The sequence below is a fragment of the Hemitrygon akajei genome, chromosome 9 (genome assembly GCF_048418815.1).
Source record: "Hemitrygon akajei chromosome 9, sHemAka1.3, whole genome shotgun sequence".
NCBI lineage: Eukaryota > Metazoa > Chordata > Chondrichthyes > Myliobatiformes > Dasyatidae > Hemitrygon > Hemitrygon akajei.
The window spans coordinates 134,063,313-134,076,374 of NC_133132.1; the positions used below are offsets into that span (position 1 = coordinate 134,063,313).

Sequence of the window (13,062 nt, forward strand, 5' to 3'; positions counted from 1 at the left end):
TTTGATTTTCTTTTTCTGTTTGCAGTGGGGTTATTGTTCCAACACAGTAGTATATGCATATACCAGACCAGATCGTTTGGAGTACTGTGTAGTCTTTTGGGACACCAAGAACAATGAAAAGTATATAAAGTACGTAAAGAGTCTGATTTCAATAACCACATGTGGCGACTTCTGTATTTTAGCAACTAAGGCTGATGAGACTTCTCTTCAGGTGAGAATTTTATTTTGAATGTAACTTTTACATTTTACATAAATAATGTCTCAGAAGGAAATCAATGGCACTGTAACTGAAGAATTTAATTATTGTAAAAAGATATGGACTGGTAAATGTTTATATTTAAAAAAAGCAAGCAAATTAAATTGAGATACGGAAAATAATTGAATGGTTGGTACATGTTTCAAGGAACAAATGGCATCCTGCAGCAAACATTGTGTGTCCTCTGAAATGGCAGAGTTATTTCCTGGGCTAGGGGATTTTAGGACAAGAGGGCACAACCTCAGGATTGAAGGACGTCCTTTTAGAACTGAGATGCGGAGAAATTAGTCAGAGGGTGGTAAATCTGTGGAATTTGTTGCCACGAGTGGCTGTGGAGGTCAAGTCATTGGGTGTATTTAAGGCAGAGATAGATAGGTTCTTGATTAGCCAGGGCATCAAAGGGTATGGGGTAAAAGCAGGGGAGTTGGGGATGACTGGAAGAATTGGATCAGCCCATGATTGAATGGCGGAGCAGACTCGGTGAGCTGAATGGCCTACTTCTGCTCCTATATCTTATTGTCTTAAATGTCAAGATAAAAGAACATGGAGGAATGTTTATTTTTTAAACCAAGCAAAAAATAGTTTCACAAACAAGAGAAAATCTGCAGAAGCTGGAAATCCAAGCAACACACACACAATGCTGGAGGAACTTAGCAGGCCAGGCAGCATCTATGGAACATAAATATGCCAACGTTCATCAGGACTGGAGAAAAAAATTGAGGAGTCAGAGTTAGAAGGTGTGGGGGAGGGGGGAGGAAACACAGGATGATAGGTGAAGCTGGGGGAGGGAGGAGTGAAGTAAACAGCTGGGAAGTTGATTAGTGAAAGAGATACAGGGCTGGAGAAGGGGAAATTTGATAGGAGCGGACAGAAGGCCATGGAAGGAAGAAAATAGGGAGGATACCAGAGGGAGGTGATGGGCAGGCAAGGAGACAAGGCAAGAGAGGGAAAGAGGAATGGGGAATGGTGAAGTGGGACGGGGGGCATTACTGGAAGTTCAAGAAATCGTTGTTTGTGCCATCAGGTTGGAGGCTACCCAGATAGAATATAAGGTGTTGCTGCTCTAACCTGAGTGTGGCTTCATCCTGACAGTAGAGGAGGCCATGGATAGACATATCAGAATGGGAGTGGAAGTAAAATGGGTAGCCACAGTGAGATCCCATTTTTTTCTGGCGGACTCCCAGTGTTGCTCAGCAAATGATCCCCCAATCTACGTCGGGTCTCACCAAAGTACAGGGAGCTATACTGGATACAGTAGATAACCCCAACGGACTCACAGGTGAAGTGTCGCCTCACCTGGAAGGAATGTTTGGGCCCTGAATAGTGGTGAGGTGGTGTAGGCACAGGTGAAGCACTTGTTCCACTTGCAAGGATAAGTGCCAGGAGGGAGATCACTGGGGACAGGTGAATGGACAAGATTAAAATGCACTAAAAGGTGGGATGAATTTAAATATTTAAATATACCTTTCCTTGGAATTCCCACAGAAAAAGTTCCATACTGTAATAATCAAGCACAAGATTAGCATCATTTTTTCTGACCAGAACATGCTGTTTTTATTTCTGCATTTGATCTTTGTATTCACTCTTACCCAATCTATCACTGCCTCTTGCTGCCAATTGTTATTGACCCAGCTCCAACTTCTTTTGGTCAAAGCATTGCAAGGTGACAAAAATTGTCCACAACGGAAAGCTATAATTAAAAAAAAGAGACCTGCAGTGGAATAGAATATTATTCAAGCTTGTCCATTTTTATAATGGTCTTAGTCCTATTTCACTGCTACTTCAAACAACTACAGTAGGAACTGAAAATGACTGAAGTTTGTACTATGTAAAATTTGTATGCTCCTTGGTGAAATAATATTGGAAAAATTAAAATTAGAATAATTATCTGTAATGACAGTTCTGCAAAATAGCTGTAATAGAATAAGGGAGAAAGTTGGGTCCAAAGTCAGTATAATAAGGGCGAGCTGTTGAATCAATTGTTTCTAGTTTTTTGTTTATTCTGTCAAAATGAGTGTTAGCAGTAGAGCATATACACTGGCAGTGGTATTGGTAAATTTTGACAAGTCCAGTCACTGGAATACACTGTTATGAATTTGAATGATTTATACATGCTCCTGATTTATCAACACAACCCAAATAACTAATATCAACTTTATATAAGCTATTTACACTAAAACCCTAATAATTTGCCACTTGTGACTTGTGGACTTGGTAAGTTGAAAGGGAATATGGGAAATGACATCCTAGTGAATTTACTAGTGTATCTACTGGATACAGTAGTTAACCCCAACGAACTCACAGGTGAAGTGTCGCCTCACCTGGAAGGAATGTTTGGGCCCTGAATAGTGGTGAGGTGGTGTAGGCACAGGTGAAGCACTTGTTCCACTTGCAAGGATAAGTGCCAGGAGGGAGATCACTGGGGACAGGTGAATGGGCAAGATTAAAATGCACTAAAAGGTGGGATGAATTTAAATATTTAAATATACCTTTCCTTTTCAACAGGGAAGTGGCACCCTGTTGAACTAGATGCCAAACCATCAGAATTTTCAAGTAATTGGATGGTGGATTATTAGAAGTACAAAGGAGCACATCCATTATTTTAACCTTCTCTTAAATAGTCGGTTGGTGGTTTAGTGGTATTCACACCTGACTATGGGGTGAGTTGTCCTGGGTTCAGATCCAGCCGACTTCTTGCACACTTTCCATCCATGGGTTGAGCATTGAGCTAGCAACTCTGCCTTGTAAAAAAAAATACAAATGCTAAAGAAACATCAAGGTTGCCACCCGATGCGCCACAAGGCGTGAAGAAGAACAACAAATCTTGATATGCTTTAAGTTTTAACACCAACTATGAATATGCTGTCGCCTTTATTCTGTTTCATCATGATTACTTGTCACTGTTTAACATGATTTCTTTTGTTTCTATGCTGCTCTTGGAAGGACGAGAATGAGATGGAACCTGTAGCTGCTATGGTAATCATTTACAAAATAGAGTAGAAATGCTACTGTAACATTAATACATTTGTTTATTCCAATTTAACTGCCTGTAAATGACCATATGGGCAGTGGCTTTTAGTTAATTTCTAATTACATATTTTGATTATTATGTAATCTTTTATTCCCCTGTTTTAGTATGTTCTTGTACTTTGCAATTCCATTGGAACTCCCTTGGATTCAAAATATATTGATATCGGTGAGTGTAAAATTGTACTTATGAAAGTTTGAAATATATTGATTCCACTGTGCTTCTTTAATATGATTTTCTTCATTGGTGACCTATTTTGGCCTGGTTCTAAGGTAAATCTGCAACACTTGATTGTTCCAAAATCCTAAAGATCTGGCTTACTCATTTGCCTGCAATATCAGCAAGGACACCAGTAAGCAAGGCATACGGCCACAGCCAGGTGTTCAGAGTGTGGGTCGAGTATGTAGCTGGAGCGAGAGTTGGGGTCCAGGACAATAGGGATCAAGAACCCTGGTAGAATTGTAGCTGCAGCTGAGGTCTGGAGTACTTTACTCTTTTTCTGCTCCCTTTTACTGGGCTTACTGGAAAATTTATTATACTATTACGTAACAGTAAATAAAATGAAATAAACGTATGACTTTGTATTAATTGGAGTAACATTCATTAGTATGGAAAATTTGATAGTCTGATACTATCAAAGCCCTGAGGCTACCAGATTATCAGAGTTCTACTATATTTGGACTAATATGGTAAAAATGTTCCTGCATTGAATGTGAACAGTAAATCTTGAAGCAGGGCACTTGGATTAATTATTGTTTTTAGTGAGCATCATGGTAGTTTCTATATATTTCGACTCCAAGGTCCTTCTGTTCTACAACACTCCCCAGGATCCTGCCACCCACTGTAAAGGTCCTATTCTGGTTTGACTTCCCAAAAAAGCAATATCTTGGATTTATCTGAATTTAACTCCATTTGCCATTCCTCAGACCATGTACGCAACTGATCAAGATCCCTCTGTAAATCCTGATAATCACTTTCACTGTCCTTGATACCACTGAATTTGGCAATGACCCCAGCCATGGGGTTTTCATTTTGATTGTACACCCCAAAACTGTAAGACCAAAAGACACAGGAGTAGAATTAGGCCAGTCAACCCATTAAGTCTGCTAATAATAAATCATTAATAAGTAATATTTAATAAATAAGAAATCATGGCTGATTTATTAACCCTCTCAATTTCTTCTCCCCAGAACCTTTGATGTCCTACTAATCAAGAACCAATCAACCTCCTCTTTCCATTTGCCAAATAACTTGGCCTCAACAGCTGTCTGGGGAAATGAATTCCTCACATTCACCACCCTCTCTGAAGAAATTCCTCCTCACCTCTGTTCTAAAGGGATGTCTTTCCATTCTATGGTTCTTGCCACTGGTCCTAAACTCTCCCACTGTAGGTAACATCCACTCAGTGTTCATTCTATCCAGGCCTTACAATATCCAGTAGATTCATCCCTGTCATCTTTCTCATTCCCATCAAGTACAATCCCAAAGTCATCACGATTCTCATACATTATTTTTTATTCTTCGGATTATTCTTGCAAACCTCTTCTGTACCAGCACATCATTCCTTAGAAATAGGGTCCAAAAGTGTAAGGAGTTTGTATGTTTTCCCTGTGACTGCATGGGTTTCCACCAGATGCTCCTCCCACAGTCCGAAGACATACCAGTTAGTAGGTTAATTGGTCTTTGAAGAGGCTCTTTGATTGGTACATGGAGCTTAGTAAAACAGAGGACTATGCGGTAGGCAGTTTCTAGAGTAGGTTACGTGGTCAGCACAACATTGTGGGCTGAAGGGCCTGTAACGTGCTGTAGATTTGTGTTTCTATCTAATTGTAAATTGTTCTGTGATGAGGCTAGTGTTTAATAGGTGTGTTAGGCTAGAAAGGCCTGTTCCCTGCTGTTTTTCAAAATAAAATCAATAAAAAGAGAATTACTCACAACATCCCAAATGAGGTCTGACCAACCCTTTACAAAGCCTCAGAAGTACATCCTTGTCTTTATATTCCAAGTACTAAGACCATTTTTGTACCTTTCTTGAGAAATCCTAGTCTGCACTCTCCAGCCCCCATCCCTCATCCCCTTGCATTAACCAAAATCAAGCTTGGAGAGAAACTCTGCTGCCCACCTGATCCCAAGCCCCCTCTGCAAAAAAAAAATCAGCCCTAAAATGTGGTATTTGATATTCATAGAACATTACAGCACAATACAGGCCCTTCAACCCATGTTGTTGTGTCGACCTTTTAACCTACTTTTCCTTCCTACATAACCCTCCAGTTTTCTATCATCCATATGCCTAAACGTTTCATAAATGCGTCTAATGTATCTGCCTCTAGCACTACCCCTGTGGAGTATTCAACATCCCCACCACCCTCTGTGTAAAAAAAAAACACACTACCTCTGACTCCTACCCCATACTTTCTTGCAATTACCTTAAAATTATGCCCCATATTCTTGCAGATTTGCTCTAGTCAATAATTTATTCTGCCTTGAAAGACAACTAAGTCTTTGATGCTAATTATTATTAGAGAACTGAAGACCTTTTATTACCAGATGCTTTTACTTGGTTGAAAGGTAAATATGGTAGATTTAGTCTTGAGCAATGAATGACTTCTGTTGTTTCACTGGCCTTCGTTTTAACAGTGAGATCTTTCAGGAGTATGTTTTAGATGCAGCCAAGTATTCTTCTCTTTTTCTGTCTCAGTGACATCCTGTAAAATTCTTTTTCAATGTGGTAATCCATCCGTACACAAGAGTTCTCGGATGTTGAGAAAAATTGATGTGTTTAGCTGTCATAATGTTGGAGTTTTCAGCCACAGTATTTTGAATCCTGGCCAGCTTCTCCATTCAGACATATTTTGTGTCCAGCATCGAATGATTTTTTTTTAAACATTGCTGGCATTTTGTAATAATTAATGACATGTTTTTTTCAAAATCAAATTTCAGCTGACATTTATTTATACAGTATACATCCTGAAGAAGGTTCTCTGCCCAAAAATGTCGACTGTATATTCATTCCTGTTGATGCAGTTGACCTGCCGAGTTCCTCCAGCACTTTGTGTGTGACACAACTGTGTAATAAGAGAAGCTATAGCCAACATAAAAGCCAAAGAGTGGGCATATAATAGAGCAAAAATTAGTGGGAAGTTAGAAGATAGGGAAGCTTTTAAAAGCTAACAGAAGGCAACTAAAATATTAGGTCCAAATATCCGGACCTAACTTGCACTACCTTTCTTTCCCTTTTCTATTTTCTAATTATGATTTGTAATTTAAATTTTTACTATATTTACTTCAATTTGCACTTAAGGGAGCACAAAGCACAGAATCAAATATCGCTGTGATGATTGTACGCTGTAGTATCAATTGTTTGGTGACAAAGTAAAAATATCATTAAAAAGTTAAAGATGGAATATCAAAGTAAGCTTGTCAATGATATTGAAAAGGATACCAAAAGTTTCTATAGATACAGAAAGTGTTAAAGATAGGTGAGAGTGGATTTTGGACCACTGGATTTTGAACAATGCTGGAGAGGTAGTAATGGGGAACAACAAAATAGCGGACAAACTGAATATGTATTTGGCATCAGTCTTCATAGTAGAAGACTCAAGCAATGTTGGCAGTTTGAGATATCAGGGGCATGGTGTATGAAGTTACCAGAACTAGAGAGAAGGTTCTTGGGAAACTGCAAGGTCTAAAGGTAGTAAGTCACCTGGATCAAATGGTGTACACCCCAGAGTACTGAAATAGATCATAGTGGCATTAGTAATGGTCTGTCAAGAATCACTAGATACTTGGAGGCACATGATAAAATAGGCTGTAGTCAGCATGGTTTCTTCAAGGAAAAATCTTGCTTGACCAGAGGCACATGTTCAGTACTGCCTGTGTCCAGATTCTCTGGTTTCCTCCCACATCTCATGGCAACGTGGAGGATCTGAGATATCTTGGGGTCCATGTCCATAGGACACTCAAAAGCTGCTGCGCAGGTTAACAGTGTTGTTAAGAAGGTGTATGTGGGTGTGTTGGCATTCATCAACAGTGGGATTGAGTTCCAGTCCCATGAGGTAATGTTACAGCTATACAAGACCTTGGTCAGATCCCACTTGGAGTACTGTGTTCAGTTCTGGTCACCTCACTACAGGAAGGATGTGAATACTATAGAGAGAGTGCAGAGGAGATTTACAAGGATGTTGTCTGGATTAGAGGGCGTACCTTATGAGAATAAGTTGAGTGTACTTGGCCTTTTCTCCTTGGAGCGATGGAGAATGAGAGGTGACATGATAGAGGTGTACAAGATGATGAGGGGCATTGATCGTGTGGATAGCCAGAGGCTTTTTCCCACGACTAAAATGACTAACACGAGGGGGCATAATTTTAAGGTGCATAGAAATAGGTAGTGAGGGATAAGTTTTCCACAGAGTGGTGGGTGCGTGGAATGCACTGCCAGTGGTGGTAGTGGAAGTGGATACAATAGGATCTTTTAAGAGCCTGTTAGATAGGTACATGGAGCTTAGAAAAAGAGGGCTATGCGTTAAGGAAATTCTAGGCAGTTTCTAGAGTAGGTTACATGGTTGGCACAACATTGTGGGCTGAAGGGCCTGTAATGCACTGTAGCTTTCTATGTTCTATGACAAATCTGTTGGAATTTGTTGAAAAAGTAACAATCAGGACACAATGTATTGGATTTTCAGAAGACCTTTAACAAGGTGCCACACATTAGGCTGCTTAACAAGGTACAAACCCATGGTAGTACAGGTAGTATAGCATAAATAAAGCAGTGGCTGATTGGCAGGAGGCAAAGAGTGAGAATAAAGGGACAACACACACAAAATGCTGGTGGAACACAGCAGGCCAGGCAGCATCTATAAGGAGAAGCACTGTCAACGTTTCGGGCCGAGACCCTTCGTCAGGACTCAAAAATCCTTTTCTGACTGCCTATCAGTGACTAGTGGTGTTCCACTGGGGTCTGTGTTGTGACCAATTCTTTTTACATCATATGTCAATGATTTGGATGATGGAAAGTTTGCTGACGATATGAAAATAGGTGGAGGGGCTGGTAGATTTGAGGAAGTAGATAGGCTGCAGAAGGATTTAGACAGATAAGGAGAATGGGGAAAAATGGTAGATGGAATACAGTGTCAGGAAGTGTATGGTCATGCACTTTGGTAGGAGAAATTGAAGAGTCAACTATTTTCTAAATAGAGAGAAAGTACCAAAAAAACAGGGTGCAAAGGGACTTGGGAGTCCTTGCGCAGGATTTCCTATAGGTTAATTTGCAAGTTGAATATATGGTGAGGAAGGCAAATGCTATGTTAGCAATGCAAAAGGACTAGAATATAAAAACAAGGATACAATATTGAGACTTTATTAAGCACTGGTGAGTTCTCACTTAGAGTATTGTGAGCATGTTTGGGCCTCTTATCTTGGAAAGGATGTGCTAAAACTGGAGAGCGTTCAAAGGACTTACACAAAAATGATTCCAGGATTAAATAGCTTGTCAGTTTGAAGTGTTTGAAGCCTATATTCACTCAAATTCAGATAAATGAAGGGTGACATCATTGAATGCTATTGAATGGTGAAAGCCCTTGATAAAGTAGATGTGGAGAAGGTGGGAGAGTCTAAGACCAGAGGATACAGACACAGAATAGAGTGGTGTCCTTTTAGAATGGAGACGAGAAGGAATTTCTTCAGCCAGAGAATGGCGCATCTGTGGAATTCTTTGCTACAGGTAGCTGTGGAGACCAAGTCTTGTGTATTTAAGGCAGAGGTTGATAGATTCTTGATTGGTCAGGGCATGAAGGCTTATGGGGAGAAGGCAGGAGATTGGGGCTGCGGGGAAAATTAGATCAGCCATGGTGGAGTAGATGAGCCAAATGGCCTAATTATATGTTCTTGTATCTTATGGTTTTGCTTTTAACTATATGGTAACAATTTTATAAAAGTATTACTAAGTTGGTTATTTTTTTCACCATGGTGAAAGATTCATACAAGATTCCCATCTTCTGTAGTTAATTACTTTTATCAAATTATGTAATTGTTTATGTGCACTTTTATTATTCTGGCAAATCCAAGCAATACAAAATAGAAAGTATGCTATCTAAAACAAGAGAAAATCTGCAGATGCTGGAAATCCAAGCAACACACCCAAAATGTTGGAGGAACTCAGCAGGCCAGGCAGCATCTATGGCAAAAAGTAGTTGACGTTTCAGGCAGAAACATCGAGTATACTATCTAGATATACTGTATACTGCAATAATTTAAGAAATTCCATAGTAGTATTAAAGTTGTAAAAATGCAAAGAGAAAACCAGAAAAAAAAACAAAAAATGCCACCATAATTTAGAATATTTGCCAAATTTAGCAAGTGTTGTATTTTGCAATCCCTGAATTTCTGAAAAGACATTTATAAAATTGCTTAATTTCAGAGGCATTTGATTGTCTATATTTCTGCATGATTTTATCTTGCCAGCTAAGTGTTTTATTGTTTTTAACACTTTGGTGATATATTTCTGATCATCATCTATTTGTAGGTGTAATTTTAACATTTTTGTGATCTTCCTATATTCATATTCAAATCTGTTTTTTATAGTCTTGCCTGTAAACGTCGAATACCAGGGTGTGAATTGGATATTTACTAAATAATATTTCACAATATTGTAGCTATAGAAATTGCTACTAAATATCTTTTACATGCTGAATTAATTTTAAATTAAATTTGTGGTTATTGTTACTGTTAAACTATTATATGATTAACAGAAAATAATAGATGATATAATGTATTAAAGATTTCAGATCTGAATGTAACTAAATATAAATTTATTTTTAATTGTGCATTTTTGATAAATATCTGATGTTATTTCCTATAAATATATACTGAAATGTTTGTGTAAAAGCTGGCCTTCAAATGAAGACTTTTGATTATAGTTAGTAGCTAAATTGTGTCAGTATCAAAAATAATGGTTTTAGATGTTGAAAAGAGGTTAGGTATTTGTATTTTAACCTTGTAGAAAAGTAGCATTCATTGATTGTAGAGTATAGCACTATTGCTTAAATGAACTTAAAATACCTGGCTACCCTCATATTAACAGAAGAGCAGTGTCTAGCTCTTGGGTGAGCCTGCTTATTGAGCCTTATTTTTATTTTGCCATCATACTGTGGAAACAGCATATATATGTAATATGTATTTTCTGTCCATAAGAAAGAAAAAACTTTTAAGGCACATTTACATTTGTGGTGTAGTGAATACATTGTGCATCTGGAAAAGGAACACAACTTATTTTGGCCAATTACGGATAGAAGTGTAGAAATATCTCTGAAATGAATGATAATAAAGATAGTGATGTTTTTGCATTTGAAAGTGGGCTCTCATGTTACTGATTCAGTAGAATTGTAAAGAAGGAAAATTACAAGAAAGTGAGAACTGGGCGGTCTGTTGTGAATACTCAAGGAACTGCTTTATTGATGGAAGTTTGATCAATAGAAGAATTTAGTGTTTCCTGAAATCAGTCTACTTTGGGTATTTTTTCCTTGCTAAAAGCCAGAGAATTGTTTTTGCTGCCTCACTCTGCAGCAGTATTTCAAAGAATTTGCTAGGTGATAGTTGTCTGTGTCATTTCCCAAACTTTGGTAGATTCTATCATGACAGCAGAAGTAGAATTTTAGCATGATTAGGATTTTCTGTGTGTAAACGTAAATGGACATATCAGCTTTATTGTGCTTCTGCTCAGCTGATATTGCCTGGTAATGATGAGGTACCTCTCGTTCTCCAGCAGCCGGAAATTTATTATTGAGCTGACAAGGAATTTGCCATCGATTTGCATTTATATATTATTTTCTAAATGTAATTGAACTTTAATGGAAAATGAAGAATTTCTGTTCTTATGAGATAGGATAGAGTAGCATGGTGATGCAGTTTGTAGAATCTGATCCTGGCTCCCCAGCATTGCCTGTGTGGAGTCTTACTGTGACTGCATAAATTTTCTCCTCTGTTCCAAAAGCATGCAGTTTGATAGGTATTGGCTACTGTATTTTTGGCCTCTTGTGTAGGGAAATGGTAGAGTCTGGGGCAAATTAGTCAGAATATGGGAGAAGAAAGTGGAAATAGTTTGGCTTAGTGCAGGGGTTCCCAATCTTTTTCATGCCATGAATCAATGGGTCCCAGAACCCCAGGCTGGAGACCCCTGGTTTAGTGTAAATGGGTGTTTGATGGTTGAATGTGGGCCAGAGGTTCTGTTTCCATGCATTTTGACTTTGTGATTACCACGTTTGGCCTGTATGTGGGTGCTTCATTTAGAATATTTCACTTTAAAATGCAAGTACTAAAGCATATACAGCTGTAAAGCTTAATGAAGGAGTGTGGCTATACGCAATAACAATCTTCAATCTTTAAGTAGGTCAATGGCAATTTTAATGCACATCTGAACTAACAAAATGGGTAGTGATCCAGAATACCCAAGAAAAGTGTTTGACCTGGAACTTGCCTAAGTGGGATAAACTAGCCAAACACACACAGTAGTGTAAATTGAAACTTAAAACAAGTAACCGTACAGCCTTTTTCACTGTCCTCCACTCTCTTCACACCAATCCCGACCTAACCGTTGAACCCACAGACAAAGGGGGTGCTGTTGTAGTGTGACACACTGAACACTACCTTGCTGAAGCCAGGCAGCAACTCTCATTCACCTCCTCATACCTACCCCTTGAAGATGACCCTACTCTGGACCATCAGAAAACTGTCTCTGACACCTGATCGATTCTGGAGAATTCGCATCCGCTGCCACAAACTCATAGTTCCCTTACCTCACTCTGCTCACTTCTACCTCCTACCCGAGATCCATAAACCAGATTGTCCGGGTCGGTCTGTTGTCTCTGCCTATTCCTGTCCCACTGAACTCATGTCCTTACCTCAGTTTCATTCTATGACCCTTGGTTAAGCCCCTTCCAACCTAAATCTGCAACATTTCTCATGTCCTCGATCTCCTCAGTAACTTTCAATTCCCCGGCCCCAACTGCCTCAATTTCGCCATGGATGTTCACTTGTATCACTCATCAAGAAGGCCTCAAATCTCTCTGCTTCCTTCTTGACAAAAGAACCAACCAATTCCTCTCCACCACCACCCTCTTCCATCTGGCAGGACTGGTCCTCAACCTCAGCAATTTTTCTTTCAATTCCTCCCACTTTCTCCAAACTCAAGGGGTAGCTATGGGCACCTGCATGGGCCCCAGCTATGCCTATCCCTTCATTGGCTATGTAGAACAGTCCATGCTCAAAGCCTTTCTTGCTAATACTTCCCAACTCTTCCTCTGCTTCATTGATGACTACATTAGTGCTACTTTATGCACCCATCTTGAGCGTGTTGTTTTCATCAACTTTGCATCTAGCTTCCACTCTGCCCTTGAATTCACTCGGTCCATCTCTGACATCTCCCTTCCCTTTCTCGATCTCTCTGACTCCATCTCTAGAGACAAATGGTCAACCAACATCTTTTATAAACCTATGGATTCCCACAGTTATTTTGACTGTATCTCTTCCCACGCTATTTCCTGTAAAAATGCTATTCCCTTTTCTCAGGTCCTTTGCCTCTGCACATCTGTTCCCAGGCCACGGCACTGGAACATCCACCATCTCCAAAGAGATTTTACTATTAAACATATCTTTACCTCCCCCCCACTTTCCACATTCATCCTTCCCCCACTAATCTCCCTCTCAGCACATATCCCTGCAAGTAGACCAAGTGCTACACCTGCCCATACACCTCCGCCCTCACCTCCATTCAGGACCCCAAACA

At 39.4% G+C, this 13,062-nt stretch overlaps 1 protein-coding gene across 2 annotated transcripts in view; it reads left to right on the top strand.

Moving 5' to 3' along the window:
• Positions 1–13,062, top strand: part of wdr35 (WD repeat domain 35) — an 89,642-nt gene that overhangs the window by 21,630 nt on the left and 54,950 nt on the right. Inside the window, exons 10-12 of one of the 2 annotated variants that reach the window (XM_073057012.1) lie at positions 26–211; positions 3,200–3,232; positions 3,392–3,452. In XM_073057012.1, coding sequence (XP_072913113.1) covers positions 26–211; positions 3,200–3,232; positions 3,392–3,452 — 280 coding nt within the window. The remainder of the gene's footprint in view (positions 1–25; positions 212–3,199; positions 3,233–3,391; positions 3,453–13,062) is intronic. The other variant, XM_073057013.1, reaches the window with a different exon arrangement.